Source organism: Accipiter gentilis, chromosome 12 (assembly GCF_929443795.1).
Source record: "Accipiter gentilis chromosome 12, bAccGen1.1, whole genome shotgun sequence".
Lineage (NCBI taxonomy): Eukaryota > Metazoa > Chordata > Aves > Accipitriformes > Accipitridae > Astur > Astur gentilis.
In genome coordinates, this window is record NC_064891.1 from 19909296 (window position 1) to 19925820 (window position 16525).

A 16525-nucleotide genomic window follows, 5' to 3' on the forward strand; every position below is an offset into this window, starting at 1 on the left:
TTGGCGGATCAAAATGCTTCAGAACAGCTTTTTTGCCCACTGGCGCTGTCTGCACCCCTGCTGTGAAGATGTTCCCCGTTTGGTTTTCTGATCCCCCTCAGGTAAGTCAGTCCAACGAGGCAGAGGGCATGGCCAGCGCCAGAGCGGGGATCCGTAGGCAGCGTTGGTACAGCTTTGTGCGGAGAGCCTGCGTTTCAGTGATAAGCTCTTGACGCAGAAGTGATTCAATTATCACCTCAGCTACCTAGATAGGCCAAATGGCTCATTATTTCAGTCGCTGTCATCCAAGAGCTGCGTGATGTTATGTTTCTGTACAGACCCAAATGGCCAAGCAGTGTTTCAAGCACTGAAGATGCAATCGCGTGGCCATTCCCATGAGTAGGATGTCAAGTGGGTGCTCCTATTAAACTATCACTTATAAAGCTGCAGATGCTGCCTTTAGCACTAAGGGTCCATTTTTTTCTGCCCATTTTGGCAGGGGATTCTCACGGCAGGCATGTAAGGTTTCTGTCAGACAAAGACTATGATGTTATGCCCAGTGGATGAGGCCTATTATTATCATCAAGACAACCAAAAGCATGCAAAAGCCCCAATCTCCCATCAAGTATGCAATGAGAATAAAATCCAAGCTCAAGCCAGAAATGGAAAAACTTTCCTTTCTTTTAATTTCCTTAAAGCTTTTAGTTTTATAGTTTTGACAAGAACAAGGGCACAGAAGTGAATGAGAAAGTCACATTCCAGTAACTAGCAGTAAAAGCAGCTATGTCAAAACTTTATTTCAATTCAAAGACAGATGAGACATTTGTCTTTGTGATTTCAACAGGGTATGTTGACACTTGCTTTTCCAGTCTGCTTTAAGAACCTGACATACCGGGTCCTTAAATCCTATCTCCTAAAAAGCTGTCCGTTGTTGCTGCAACATTCGTCATCTGTATTTCATCATAAAGGAACATGTTAATGGGAGGTCAAACTCTTCTTAGACTTGCAGAGTCAGGTCTTGCCATAGCAGAACTTTTCCTTGCAAAACCACAGGACTTCTCCCTGCAAAAATGGAGGACGCAAGGCCTCGCACAAAAGGACAAAGCCACCAGAGGAATTCAGAAGTCGGAGGTCCAGTATCTCTGCAGAAATATTGAAAGCATTTTTAAACAGCCTGTCATTAAACTACCAGGATCAAAAGGACATGCCTGGAAACCTTTTGATCCCTTCAGAAAATAACAAGCAACATGAGACAGTCCTAGACTTTTTTCCTAATTCGTTCCTTAACTTAAAACCCAGTAGACATAATTTTTAGGTATTAACAGTCCGCATTTTCACGGGACTAAGTTAAAATATGTCTTCAAGGGAAGACAGAAATGACTGTTCTTGAAATGCTGAGCAAGTCCACAAGTCCACAGACTTGCAACTATTTTCAGAATCTCCTTCCGTAGAAACTTCTACATATGCTAAATAAAAATAACTGTGAACTTAGGCTCTTGTACATCCTTTCACTGAACACATCCGACAGCATATTAAAAGTATTTGTCCTTGCAAAAGAAGAAAAGCAAAAGCTTTTTCAAATGCTTATATAGCAAGAAGAATTCTTAATTTATTCTGTTACTATAAATAAATTCAACTATATTTGCTGGTCTCCAAAAATATTAGAAAGGAACGTCCAGAAATAGTCTGTGCTGGATGAAATGTAATGATCTAATCAACATCTTTATCCCTGCATATGTATCCGAAGTGACGAAATTTCCAGTACTACACTGAAATAGCTCATAGAAAAGTGACTTAAGCCAAGATTCTCCTGAGATCTCCCTGCATGGGAGTTACTGCATTAGCCATCATTTTTTAACCCGTCGCTAATTAGGAAGATCTGGCCCTGCAGCCTACTGTTCCACGGCTGAGGACCTCCAAGGAATTGTATGATCCTCCTCCTCTTTATAGAGAATTTGCAAGGAAATACTGTACCTCCAACTTTCTTTGGCCACATCCCAAAGCACTTTGCTTCGTGGGGATTTCCAGGAGTGCAGTTCCACCCACTGCAGTGCTAACCAGGCGGCTGCAGCTGCCTTGCCATGCCCCTAGCAAGGGGGAAATAGGAGAGCAATTGGGAAGATGTTAACTGACATTGTTCCTGTAGCATTGAAAACCTCTCTCAAAATTTTGGAAAGTGCTGTTCTGGCTTGTATTTGGAAAACACTGTAACCTAGCACTTTTTATCCAGGGCTGGCTTTCTCTGCTGAAAAAGGGCTGTGTACTTCATCTCAGGGCAACCAACTGGCATAAAACATCCTGAGGTAGAAAACCACAGGGAAAACAGAATACCTCGGCCACTGTGGATCAGGGTTGCTGAGGCATCAGTTATTTACCTTGCTGTGGAATTAAAAGATAGGGCTTTACTGCTGATTTTTTTTTTTTTTTTTTTTTTTACTTTAGAATAACTCCTGTGCACTTGTTGCTCTAAGATAAGCACCCTTCAAAGTGAGAAGTAGTCATTACAGAAGATGCATGAATCCCATTCAAATACTGGTGTGAATGTTCCCTACAAAAAAAGAAATTTTACCACGTACCAATAACTTTCACTGTTCATTGACTTTTCACTCCTGTTTGGAGTTCAACGTCATACAAGTTAATTTTTAAATTTTTTTCATGCTTAAAAAGCAAGAGTGACCTAGTTTGTTGTACTTCTGACTTAACCATACCAAGAATTTCTGTGCAAAAGCTGCACAGACCGATTTAAAAATCCTTCAAGCTTTTAAGTGTATTTGTAAGCTGCTCTTATGTAGGCACTGCAAAATAATAATCATTCAAAAAGAGAACTCTATAATGTTGTGATATACTTTAAGTTCAAAAGGTGCTTTAAAAACAAATAGACTTTCTACTTTACAGCTGTTGGCAGAGCACTTTAAATCAGTGAGAGGATCAATTTTAAAATAAGTTTTAAGATAATTTTTAACTTACAGGCCAAGTGTATCAGGAATATTTGTTCTCATACAAAGGCAGACTTTCAACAGAACAGTTTTGATACAATTTCTGTTTGTGAGATCCCTTACCACAGATCAGCAAAAGTCATGAGGGTGTAAAAACAGGCTCTCTTCTCCCCTTCTTCTTGTAGTCTGCCTGTAAGCTTCCACTTGCCACAGCAGGCAGGAGAGCAGACTAGCTGGATTTTTGCTCCAGCCAAGCAGGAACAGTTGTAATTGTCATACCAGAACAACGCTGCATCAGTTTTGCATGGGTTCACGTACCCAAGAGTCAGCAGGCCACAAACTTAAAGCAGTTGTTTACATGAATCTCTTCACATGTAATCTAGTTTCATCTTTCTCAGGCTATACCTGATAGAAACACAGTTTGGTCCTCCTGGTGAGCTACTGCCAGATGGACTAAATGACGTGTGCTGAAGGCCATTGGGCTGGAAAACAGGAAGTTTTGACTTTTACCGTTAATGGATGTGCAGCATACCCAGCGTACATGAATTTTCTGCTATCCTTCAGCTGAAATGTGCGGCTAGCAATTAATTGTTGATTGCTGTGGGACACATATCTCTCAGCCTCAAATGGATTTGGAAACAGTGTGTGTTCTGCCTGCTGTTCCGCAGAACGGGATTTGGGGATTTCTGGTCTGGCTGGCAGGGCATGCGGAATAGAGCAGTTCAGTGAGGAGATAGAGGTAGGTCTGCACTAACAGCCAGACACCCCGTCCTTGGGGCATTGACCCAGTATGCGAGACCCTGGGTCAAGTCCCTGTGATGGGACTGAAAACTGAAATTGGATTTTCTGGATCTGATGCATTTTAGCCATCACCTATTTCTACTTTCCTGCTCTGGGTCTGACTAGACATGCCATTCTGAATCACAGAACACTCTCCTGGGAGAATTTTAGTCACGAAAAATACATTCCAATGAAAAAATTCTGTTTTGACACACTGGAATTTTGTCACGTACACAACTTAGAGACTTAAGCAATCTCTACACAGCTTAGGAATTCTGGCTGAAACTATGAAAGTTTGCATGTATCTGCCCATGTAAATCAACCGACTTTTCCATCTCCATCTTACCACAATTCGGAAGGGCAGTGGCATCAGGCTACCAAGCGCAGAACAGACAGTGACTGCTGGCCTCTCGATGGGAAGCCACCTTCCCCCAAAACTCCTGCTCTGGAGGGACAGCTTTACTGGAGAAAGGAGGAACGGGTGGGATGGGTGAAGTGGTCTCATGCCAAATCACTGATTTCTTACTGATTTGTTAAGGCTGATCAGGAAGTCTTATGACTGGAGTAATAGGGAAGTTCAAAAAGGACAGTTAAATTTCCCCTTTGTACGTTCACTAGCTCAAGCTAAGGCAAGCTGCTGCAAGACAAGCGGGCAAACACTGAGTACTACTAAGAAACCTGAAGTGAGTGAGGAGCTTCATTAACTGCACTCAGGATTTTATTTTGTCCCCTGGAAGAACCGTGCCTTCTTTTAAGTAAAGAGTACTTTACTCTTTCAGTAAAGAGTACTTCACTTTCTGTACCCAGAAACCCTGAGCAAAATCTTTACATATTGTCCACATCTGGGAGAATATTTAAACTCTCAGAAGGTATTTACTTCAAGTCCATTCTTTCTGCTGTGTTCCAGAGCATCCCCTTGAAGGTGGTTCTGCCTGTCTTATGGCTAACAAAACAGAAACTAGGGTGGCTGTTGTCAGTATTGAGAGGCAAATTCACAGGCAAGGTGTTGGGGGTGTCAGTGTAAAATTAGCAAGAGTATAAAAATTTAATGAGTAAGAATGCCTTTGGCCACTAGATGGTGTATAGATTCTGCCATTTAAAATCTTAGTTGTTGAAATAAAAGATGTTAAGAGCTGTTGAAGAGCTCAGATCTAATTATAACTCACTTTGGCCCTCTTGGCATAACCTAGGTCAAACTCAGCTAAATGAGCGGTAGGCAGACCCTTGCCAAACAGCTGTTTAAAGTCTCCTTTTAGCATGCTAGCCAGAGCCCAAATCACAGCATCCCCCACTAGAATTAGGATTTATCTACTTCTTTAATCATTAGGCTATAGAGACATGATTGCTTGTGCTCCCTCTCCTCATCCAAACACATTTTACATTCTGGCTGCAAAAAAGAACAATTCTGTAGAAGGGACAGTAAGAACTCAAGGGTGGTGCAACCTCCTTGCCTTCCTTTAATCTTACTTGCACACTGGAACAAAATTACTCCTCCTCTTTGACAGATGGGCAAATAAATTACTTGACAGCATAAATGAAAGCATCTTCTCTCAGAAGAGGACTACAGGGTGGAGGTGCTTCTCTGCAATCTTCCATTAGGTTGGTCCGAGGGAGGGGGAAGGAGTAACAAGAACTAAGATGGGCACTGTAACTGAAGTTGCTCTGAACTCAGGGTGTTTTATTTAATCTAGCCCATTGTTTTTACGTATCAGCAATGACAGGCTGGTCAAAGCGCTATCCTTCAACCACATGACAGTTGCTCTACAGGAAGCAATGATCCAAGGATAACAATTCTTATTTGTGCAGGCAGAAGGCCCGAGTGGTTGGAAGCATGCATAAAAGGATAAAGAGGAGGACTCCCAATGGCTATTATTAGGTATCTGATCCAAACCTTAGGAATCCTGGCTCAGCTATCAGTCTGTAGGCGAGAGAGCCACTGTTAGGGTAAGAGTTCTCTCAATTACTGCAATCTACATTTGCTTTACAGTGTAGGGGTTAAACTCTTTAAAGATTTTTTTGCTGGCTGGCATTGCTTAAGCTTGATGTCTCCATCCTACCTCTCTCCTAGGTTGATGCCCTTGGTGAGTTTATTAACAGATTCTTATGGCAATGCCATACTTCCCCGCCCGTGGTGAGACACGTCAATCACTTTTGGTCCACGTGTCTCCCCTGTCAGGGATGAACTTGCTGCGGTCTCATTACTGTAAATGACAGCAGAACGGTCAGGCTGGCGCGCAGCAAGGGCACAGGGGTTGGCCAAGATCCGCTCGCCCCTTGCCACCCCACAGCGCGCACACGCAGCCTCCACAGAACGCCTGCCGAGCACCACGGGCAGGCTGCCCCGCAGCAGCCCCCGGCCTGGGGAACTGCCAAGTTCGTCAGCGCCCGAGCCAGAGGCCTGGGCCCGCCGGCATCACGCCACCAGCTTGACTCACAAAACTACCACAGAAAATGCCCCCCGCCATTAAAAACATCCTTCCTCAGAGATCCCGGCCTTCCTCCTCTCATTTCGGGCACGCCGCCTAGGCCTCTTGCCTGCGTTTATTCGTCATCCACGTAAAGCCCCGACAAATGCAACCCGCCGGCGGAGGTGCTCCCCGGGCACAGGCGGGAAGGGGCAGCCCGCTTCTCTCAGGGGCGCCTGGCCGGGGCTTGCGGGCACACCCCGCTTCCCGAGCCCCCGTCGGTGCGCGAGGAACCGCCACAAAACCGGCGACGCGGCGGCACGGGGAAGCTGCCGTTCCCCCCCACACCCCTCCGCGAAGCTGGGCCCCGGCTTCCCGGCCCGCCGCCTCACGGACCGCGGGCGAGGGGCTCCCCCCGGCGGCCGCTCGCGCACCCCGCCTCTCGCGAGATCTCCCCGCGGGGCCGCTCCCAAGCTGATGAGGCGGGGACGGGGCGAGGCGCCGTGACGTGGAGGTTGGCGCGTCCCGGCGGCGGCGCGCGCGGGCGCTGTGGGCGGCCGTTTCTTCCCCGGGGCGGCGGTTTAACGGACCGCGGGGCGCGCGGCCCCTGCGCCGCGCGGGAGGGAGGGAGGGAGGGAGGGAGGAGAGCGGGGCGGTCGCGTCGCCGTCGCCGTCCCCGTCCCCGTCCCCGAGGCGCTCCGCCCGGTGTCCGTCCCGTGTCGCGCCCCCCCCGCCCCCGGAGCGATGATGGCCGCGGCGGCCGACCTGGAGTCCTCGCTGGAGCTGAGCCTGACGAGCAGCGGCGCGGTCGCCGGCGGCGGGCTGCCCCCCGCCCGCTCCCGCATCTTCAAGATCATCGTCATCGGGGACTCCAACGTGGGGAAGACGTGCCTCACCTACCGCTTCTGCGCCGGCCGCTTCCCCCAGCGCACCGAGGCCACCATCGGCGTGGACTTCCGCGAGCGCGCCGTTACCATCGACGGCGAGCGCATCAAGGTACCGCCGGGACGGGGCGAGAGGGCGGGAGCGGGGATCGGCCCCCTCCCCGCCCCCGTGAGCGGGCCCTGCGAGAGCCCCGGGCGAGGCCGCCGGCGCTGGGAGCGCTGCCCGGTGCCGGCCTCCGCCCGCCCTGCGGGCCGGCCTTACCCCCCTCCCCCGACCCAGCTGCTGACAGGAGGGAGCGGGCCGGGCCTGGTACGGCGGCGGCCGGGAGAGCGGGAGAAGCGGGAGGAGAGGAAGATGCGGGTGCTGACGGGCCGGGGCTGGTGAGCCTCTGCCAGCGCCTGCAGGGCCTTCCCTCCGAAGGCCCGGGGGGTCGGCGTGAGGACTGGGCATCGCGGTGGCCCTGGCAGGTGTGGTGCTGCACGGCAGGGTTCGTAGGCTCTCGTGTCACGCTTCCATACCCCAGAAGTGCACTGTGGTTGGGTCGCGTAGCCGGTAGCCTCGGCTGTGTCTGCTCTACAACTTCGTTTAAAGCTACTTTGCCTTGCTTCTGGTGGAAATAGAATTCCTGTGCAGGTTTCTGTGATGGTGAAGAATTCCCACCGTAGGCCAAACCTTTGCACAGCTTTTGGCAGGTGTTGATCGATAACTACTCCTTAAAATGGACTTCTAGGTAGATGTCTGTCTTACCAGTATTTTAGCGTTGGCCGTGCCCAGCGTCAGTAGCTTGTTGCCTTCCAGAAATTCTGCTCCTGTGTTTGTCAAGAATCACACTTAATTGGTTTAACCTTCAAGTCCAGAAAGCTACGCAGATGCCACTGTCAAGAGCGTTTTGCTTTAAAAATATCCCCTTAAGAAGAAATTGAACATCTTTCAGGAGCGAACTGCTGTGTCAGTGATAGCAATGTGTTACAACTTCTGATTTTTTTTTTTTTTTTTTTTTTTTTTTTTTTTAGGGTTCTGTTAAGATTGCTGCATGTTTAGGCAAATGGGGTACAGAACTGGACAGTGACAGGTTGGATACCTAGCTCACATTTGACTGTTGGTCTTTATTCTGATTATAGGTTTAGCTGAAGCTTAGTCTTACAAAACTAAATTTAGTGAAAACTTGGATAGGAGGAAAAACAAGCTCTTTTCCCTTCTCTGCACTGTAAAGCAAATTTTTAAAAGTATATGAAATATACCTAGTCTGCCTCGTAGATACATAAATGCCAGTGGTGATCCTAACAGTCATTTGCAGATTAGACTCCTAGCTGCTTACAAATGCAGTTTGTTTAATAGGTGTAACATGGTTTTAAACAGAATCCCCTTCTACTTTGGTATTACAGTTTGTTTCTATGAGCAAAGTTTAATAATGGAGTAACAGTAGACTTGGAATTGTACTTTTGCATTTATTACCACTGGCTTTTGTAATTACAGCTTACAGTAATTACAGCTGAAAGCTATAGTTTTTTCCTTGCTTACTGATTAAAGAAATTGTGGAGGGCATATAAGTCCATTTGCTTTCCTTCTCTTGTGGTTTTTTTTCGCCTCATATCCTTCCTTTTAACTAAAAAAGAAAAATGAGTAAGAGGCTTTGTTACACTTTTTCTTTATAAAACCATTGAATAGCACTTCTTTGGCTAACAGCTGAGATTTGTACTCCTTGGTCTGTTGCTATCCATGACGGAGGAGAGAACCTCCTGAGGGATGTCTTCTTGTCAGCACCATCTTATTGACTGGCATTTTCACCACCTCTGGATTATGCCTGGCCGTTGTTGGAGAGAAGTGAAGAATATAGCCTAATCCACAGTTCTGAGATGCTTTGCATAGGTTATTGTGCCATTTTGTTATATATGTTGTGGTAGGTTGTTTTGCTGTTTTCTTGAGAATATTACCTGTTGAATATACCAGTTCTGGTTGAGGGAGGCGGAGAACCAAAGGGGGCTCTTTTGAGAGACATTGTTTTATGGGAAGTTCTGTTTCAGCTTTAAAAGGAATAAACATCATTATGGCCAGGACTCTAGCTCTTGGGGGGATGCTGTGTGTCATCAAGTATGCACCAGTTTGGGGCTTTTTGCCACCTCCTCTCGCTCATCTTCACCTTTCTTGCTTGTAGCAGTGAGCTCCAGCAATGCCTGTTGAACCAGGAAGGAGAGAAGCTCAGCTGAATTGAATTACTGCTGTTCTTGCTGTGCCCTGAGGGAATTTTTCCTCTTGCATTGAAGGAGATTATAAAGTAGTGTCTTCTCTTTCTCTCTTCTCCCTTCCCCCAGCCAGCTGGATGGTCATTCTTGTGCTGCTACAGTACCGAGCGTTTCCCTCGCATCTGGAAAAATGCTGTGTCATTGGCAGGAACACGAGCACAGTTCTTCTTGCCGGGGGTCTCCCACACAGGAGTTATGTAGAATTCCAAGACGTAGGGGCAAGTGTATTCCTTTGTAGCTTGTACAGTAGGCTAACAGCTTCGTATGAAACACCGAAGCCTAGATGTGGTGAATAAATCAAGATTTTCCACAAATTAATTTTTTGCATTCTAAATTTTCCTCTTCCTACATTGATCTAAGCATTGAAAATCGAAGAAAACAATGATGTCACTCTTTAGTGACCTACATTAAAAGAGCAAAGGATGCAAATGAAATTCAAAGAAGAAAGTCCAAACATCATGTTCTATATCTTTGAGCTCTTCAAGTTGGGTTCTTTTTTTTTCCCATATCTTGTCAAAGGACGCATTTTATCTTTATAAAGGCCAGTTATGTTTTTACCAGCGTGTTATAAACCACTCATGCTGAGGGAGTCCTTGTTTAGAAAACAGCCTCTCTGGATCCACAAAAAGGAGTCAGAAGGTGGGAGGTGATAGCTGAGTCAATATATTTAAGTACCATTTGTCTTTCGTAGGGAGTGTGATGAAGTGATTCTGTCCACAGTTTTATTACCTGAATTATGCTGTTAAACCAAGTTTTCAAATCACACGTTTTAAAGCGCTATTATAAAAAATGTGCTCCCTTGAAGATGGATGGTATTGAGCTAATAATGAAACAGTAATCTTAGATGTGCATTGATGGATTAACATTATTAACATGAACGTTTTCAGTGTTGTTTTTCAGTGGAGCAAATATTGGGGGGGGGCAGAAATGGAATGGTCTCCTCAAGTTCACCTGGTAAGAGGAAAAAAGCAACTTCTAAAGTGTGAAATTTTCAATTGTGGGGAAGGATTTGCCTCTCACTACAAATGATTCCATGCCAAGAATATTAACATTTTTAATTTGAGATAATAACCCTTCAAGCTTGAAAGCTGCGTCTAAATAAAATTTAGGAGGAACTGTAGTTCAAGCTGAGCTTTGAAGATATGTTTACCTTTAATTTAATTTCCCCTTCTCTACCCAAGGCTGGCAATAGACTTGCGGATCTGTGCTTGACTGAAGCATGACTGATTTCTGCTCTGTGAATGAGGTGGGGAGAGAAGTATAAGCTCACAGCTGCCTGTGAAAATGAGCTCCCTCTTTTTACATTAATTTGATCCAGCATTTTCCAAGATTATCTATAGTGATTCCTTAACATTATGTTGTCTGACCGTAAGGATTACTTAAGTCTGTGCTTCCTTCTTTTCTCTTTGATTTGTCAAATTCCAAATTAATGAGAATTTTCCATAAGTCTCTTGATATTTTCATAATGAGTCTTCATAATGTTTTATACGTACATAGAACTAGAAGTATCTCTCACCTGGGTAGGTGAATTAATCTTACCCAAACTTAGGTGCCCATATTTAATCTGATTGTCTAGACTGTTTTTTTAACAGACCATGGAGATGCAGTCAATTGTGTTTAAAGTGTAATACCATTGGCAAAAAGCGGATATTTGCTCTAAAATGAGATGGATTGCAACTGACTACCATTTTCTGCGATCAAAGGGTAGGGTGACTTGCCTTGCTTTTCTTAATAATCTTAATGACTCTTTTAGAAGCAGCACATAGATCTTTGTAGGTCTGTGGATCAGAAGCTGCAGATAACTGGACTAGGCTACAGAAGCCAAGCTGTTCTGATGTTCTGTAAATTCTTAGTTCCCCTGATGAAACCAGTAACTGCCATTTTCACCTGCTCCAATCTGAGTTTTTCTCGAGGATGGGTGACCAGGGTTGAACATAATATTGCCGAAAAAGTCACACCATCCTGAAACATCACTTATTCTTTTTCCTTCACTCTATCACACTAGTGATTCATAATGTCCTGTGATTGACTCGTGTATCTGGATCATCATCCGTGTTAATAATTTCTAAACTGATGAATCCTGTACTTACAGGAAAAGTCTTTATTATTAGTCACCGTTATCAAGACTTGCATCTGCTTCTATTCAGAAGTTTCACCCTATTTCTACTGTTCTAGCTTTCAAAAAAAATTTGATGTGACACTGTAATCCTCCTCTCTATCAGTGATGGACCTTAGCTTCTAGCCATAAGCAAATTTCCCTGGCACTTGGGCTTCCTTTTTTTTAATATCAAAGTCACTGGTAAAAATGGTAAACAAGGCAACTTTCAAGACACTTGCAATTTCTAAATAAGTTTTACTGAAACATTTGGATCAAAGGAATGCAGAACTATGGTAATGGGAGAACGAGTTCATCAAGGGAAGATATAGTCTGTACCTGTCATGAGAACAGATTGAATTTTAAATTTTACCTTCATGGTTTACAGAACATTTAAGATTCCTTGAATTCTGAGTCTGAAAAAAACCTCTCCTTTTGTTCCCAGGGAGGAGACATTTCTTTCTGACATTTTCTGCTCAAAAGTAAAAAGCTGAAGTACTAATCAAACTGCCCCAGCCGTCAGGGATCAGCTGTACAGGACAGACAGGAAGCTAGGACTCAGGTTGGATCCAAGAAATTGAATGTTGTCTTTCAGTGTTAACACCATCACTAAGGTGTGTGTGATAAGAGCCACACACTAGTTTATTTCTTACAGTGTACAGTTAATCTAGCATTGTAGGTGAACTGGCTCTGACTGCTGTATATTGCAGTCCCATGTCTCCTGGAGAGCAAATTTGTTAAAATATCACTGTGTCTGATAAGTGCACAATTCTGTAGTGTACTCTATGCATCTGAGTACTCCAAGCTTCCATTATACCAGGATGATCGATGCATTTAAAGTTTTTTATTATTGCTTACATCTGCTTGTGCTTGCTTCAAGGCTTGTTTTGTTTTGTTTTAATCTGGACCCGAGAAGTTTGAAAGCATCTCAGTTGTTCTGAGTGGTTTTTTTGTCTGTTGCACTGACTAGGCTTCAAACAAATATGTTCGGTCTATTTAGGATAGAATGATGTGTACCTGGAAACAACAGTAGCATGCTAAGCTAACAGGGAGTTTATGCTTCCCCCCCCCCCCCCCCCCCGGCCTTTTATGCATGCTTTGATACTACAAATCACAGTATGGTCCTAGTTTAAGCATTAAGTAAGCTTAAGTTAGAGGTTCATCACAGGAGGGTTTGATTCCAATAGATAAACTGCAGAGAAAGATTTCTTTGTCCTGTTTTTGTTGGTGGTGGTGTTATTCATGCATGGTTTGATTTCTTCCTACTTTTATATGGTACCACAATAGGCAGTTAACTTCTGGCTAAGAACAAAACTTTAGGGGAAGATGATGTTATTTTTGGCAATAAAAAAATCATGTCAGCTGAGAGTTGTGCTGTGAAATAATACATGTTGTTTTTCAGATAAAAGTGGTATCATCAGACTTCAGGATTTGTTTTTGTAAAAGTCTTTAAAAATACATGCTCCAGTAAACTTTCAGAAATTTGCATTTGTAATCAAGTTGCATCATCGTTTCTTCCTGGCTTCAGTTCTGAGCAGCCTTGAAAGCAAAAGTTTTTGAAATTGTGTAAAAGCAACAGTTTTCTTCAGCACAAACTTTTCAGTATGATTAATTCAGAAGAGTGGATTTATGTGATCGTGTGACTCCCCTAGCTACAGGTGATTTGTATTATTTTCCAACATGAGTAATAAAACATTTTTTTTCTCTCGTTGTCTTTCCTTTTTCAGATCCAGCTATGGGATACGGCAGGCCAGGAGCGCTTCAGAAAGAGCATGGTGCAGCACTATTACAGGAATGTACATGCTGTTGTGTTTGTATATGATATGACAAACATTGCCAGTTTTCACAGTCTGCCATCATGGATAGAGGAATGCAAACAGCACCTTCTTGCCAATGATATACCACGGATTCTTGTTGGAAATAAATGTGACCTGAGAAGTGCTATTCAGGTACCTACGGACTTGGCCCAGAAGTTTGCTGATACTCACAGTATGCCATTGTTTGAAACCTCTGCCAAAAACCCCAATGACAATGACCATGTGGAGGCCATATTTATGACACTGGCTCACAAGCTTAAAAGTCACAAGCCATTAATGCTTAGTCAACCCCCAGATCGCGATGAAATACATATAAAGCCTGAACCAAAACCTGCCATGACCTGCTGGTGTTAAATCATGTTATTATCAGCTATCACCTTGTCTTGTTTGCAAATGCTTCAAAATTACGATCTTGGCAAAGTTCCAGGTTTTGGTAGCAGTTATAGCGAATCTCTTTGGCACTTTAATGTGGTTGTTTTTTGTGTTTTTTTTTTTCCTGGTGTGGATGTGCCCATCTCATGTTCTTGCACTTTGTAACTGTACTTTCTGAATTACTGAAGTTTCACTATAAATATATGGGAAAGTAAACTTTCAAGTGAAGTTTTGACAAAGCAATTCTACTTGAGCTCTTGCTGCCTGAGATTGTTTTCATCATTTGTGGTAAGGTTATAAATAGTAAGCCAGTTTTTTGGTTGCTACTTGCATTGGAATAATGTAGGAGAAGGTGTTTTGTGACAGCCAGATAGCTTGATTTTTGGGTCAGCGAGCAGGCAGATTTTTGGTGTATGAAGGAATATTTGGTGACTGCTAGCAAAAAAAAAAAAAAAAAAAAAACAAAACAGGACTGTCAGATAAAGTTTGGGCTGCCAGTGTAGGTGCAAACTGCTAGCTTTTGGCTTGTCATTCCACTGTAAACTTTGTCTGTTTCTTCATGGCAATGGTAAGAGAATTGACAAACTTGTCCCTACCTCTAGACAATTATTTGATACTTAAGACTTCATTAATTTTTCATAATTAGCATGTAAAAGTAAACTATGCATTCCTTCTTACGGAAAGTACTGTAGCACAGGATTTGGGGTAAATTTGGGACTATAACTGTCCATAACTGCTCTGACCTTACTGAAACTTCAATGAGGACTTATTTCTAAAGATGCTGTATTGGAATTGAGTGTCCCAGGGTAAGTAAAAACAGATAAGTAAATAAAGGATTGAGTGAAGTTGGCAAAAGCATACTGGTTTTCAAAGGTAGGGATTTCAGAGGATTTTGGTGATAATGAATGCTTTTCAAATATCTTGGAAAAAGCTTTTTACAACTAACTTGCTAACATATTTTAGGGATAGAAATGCTTAGGACAAAATGTTAGGAATATGGGACTTTCTAAAAATACTTCTGAATACAAAATAAATAGATCTTGAAATATGGAGAGAATCTGCCAAATACATCATCTGTTACAGATTTTTGAGCTACAACCTGCTTGTGTAATGTCGTGTCTCTATGGGGGGGCATCCTTGGCATTTCTAATGTGAGTTAGTAATGTGTTGGGTCAGATGAGGGAAATTACTCCTCTAGAACCTTGTGTGTTCTCATAACTGCAGCCATTTTATTTCAGTTCTGTCTGAAGGTCAAGTTTCATAATAAAAATGGTGCTAGGTTGCACGTAATTACATAAAGTGAAATGTAAGCCATGGAACACAATCTGTGACTTCATATACCATGTCAAACAATGTTTTGTGACTTAGTTTTTAAAGGAATTGACGTAAAAATGAAGATTTTTGATTTGCAATGTGTAGTGTGTGATACTGACTGGAAACTACGAAAGGGCCAGTTCAGAAGCTGCGACCCTAGTGATCACATTAGAAACAAATTATTGAAACACAGTAACTAATATTATTTAAACTATTACAATTAATAAGGTGTAATTCTATTGCAAGTTATACTGACAAAAGAAAAATGCATTGACTTTTTTCTAGATTTAGAAAGAGCATTCAATTTGGTCTAATATGATTAAGATGCTTTAAAAGAATCTAAACAAAAGGTAGTATTTTTTCCTGTATAAAGCTGCTACAACTGTGACAGTAATTTTATTTAGGAAACATTTGTAAAAGGGAACTTTTGTATTCACTCTGAACCTTACACGACTAGAATTTGGTTTACAGTCCTTTCAGAAACAATCAGCTTTTTAACACTAGTGTCCTTAATGATTTTTTAAGAAAAGGATTGATCTTAAATTTATGTGTATACTATTGTAAATAAATATGGTTTACAGTCCTCTTGGACAATTTGTTTTTCACTCATGTCCTTAATCCTTTTTCTCAAAAGGATCCATCTTAACTATTTGTATAATAAGTATGTCAGCAAATGTTGGGTTTTTGTTTGTTTGTTTTTAAATTAAAAAAACAGAATGAAGAATTCCAAAGTCAGTCAGTCAGGTTAGGGGTTGAGGTAAAGGAAATTATGTAGCTACAATGTTACTGTTAAATTTGATATCAACCATCTGCAAATTTGTTAAGCTTTATGTTATTCACAACCTGTAAATAAGGGCCCTCGTCATTAAAACTGTGTGGAAGCAATGTTTAAGTATGTAATTTCATCTTCAGCACAAAGCATGTTTTAATGGTTCTGCCATAAAGGTAATGTGGTTATTAATGCAGGATTCAGTATGCTTCCTGGCTTTCAGTGGTAATGTTCTGCCCACAAAATTGATGTCAAAATTACTGAACACTTTGTATATGTATTTTCACTTTACCAAATTGTAAAGTTGGGTTATTTTGTATGTGTTGGGGGGAGGGCAAGACACAATCCCAGCGACCTAATAAACTGGCTTTGCCACAAACTGTTATCACTTGTTTTCGATAATTGTGCTAGGAATTATGATATAATTTCTTATGGTAAATTCCATTAAAAAAAACCCCTATCAGCGAGAAGAAGGAGTTCTAGTTTCTGTATGTGTGGGTTACAGTTTTGTGGAAGACTGTCACAGTACTTGGACTACTGTCAGTGCTTTCTTGCGATGACTCTGAGCTGTGGCAGCCACCTGATGATTCAGAGGCATGTTTGGGATTTATTTCAGATTCCAGAAGACTGGGAAGTGATACAACAGTTTTAAAACTAGGAACTACTGCCCCTTGAATGTATGTCAGGATGCTAAAGGAGTCTTCTCCACTACTCTTCTCTTAGTCTCACCTCATGTTCAGAAATAAAAGCTCTAAACTTCACATACAAGTGGGATTTCTGTGTTACCTCAAAAGTCAGTCTCGCAGGTTTCCCTATGTGTATGAATGCACATGCACAGCAAGGCTTCAATTCCAATTAAGCTGGCTTTTTGGTAAATATCATAGCCCTTTCCCCACAAAGGAACTCTCAAATCATTTGTGTTATATACCG

The 16525-nt window shown here is 42.8% G+C and overlaps 1 protein-coding gene across 1 annotated transcript; it reads left to right on the forward strand.

Annotated features, from left to right (window-relative positions):
• The first annotated feature begins 6765 nt into the window (after window positions 1-6765).
• RAB33B (RAB33B, member RAS oncogene family) lies at window positions 6766-15978 on the forward strand. The gene is made up of 2 exons (XM_049815008.1): window positions 6766-7096; window positions 13051-15978. The coding sequence occupies exons 1-2, from the start codon at window positions 6845-6847 to the stop codon at window positions 13492-13494; spliced, it is 696 nt and encodes a 231-aa protein (XP_049670965.1). The 5' UTR covers window positions 6766-6844; the 3' UTR covers window positions 13495-15978.
• The last annotated feature ends 547 nt before the right edge of the window (window positions 15979-16525 follow it).

What these genes read in the sequence shown, in the direction of transcription:
- RAB33B (XM_049815008.1), top strand. Translation starts at nt 6,845, where the DNA reads ATGATGGCCGCGGCGGCCGACCTGGAGTCCTCGCTGGAGCTGAGCCTG. An exon ending in TCGACGGCGAGCGCATCAAG is followed by an intron (nt 7,097 to 13,050) that starts GTACCGCCGGGA and finishes TTCCTTTTTCAG; the next exon opens with ATCCAGCTATGGGATACGGC.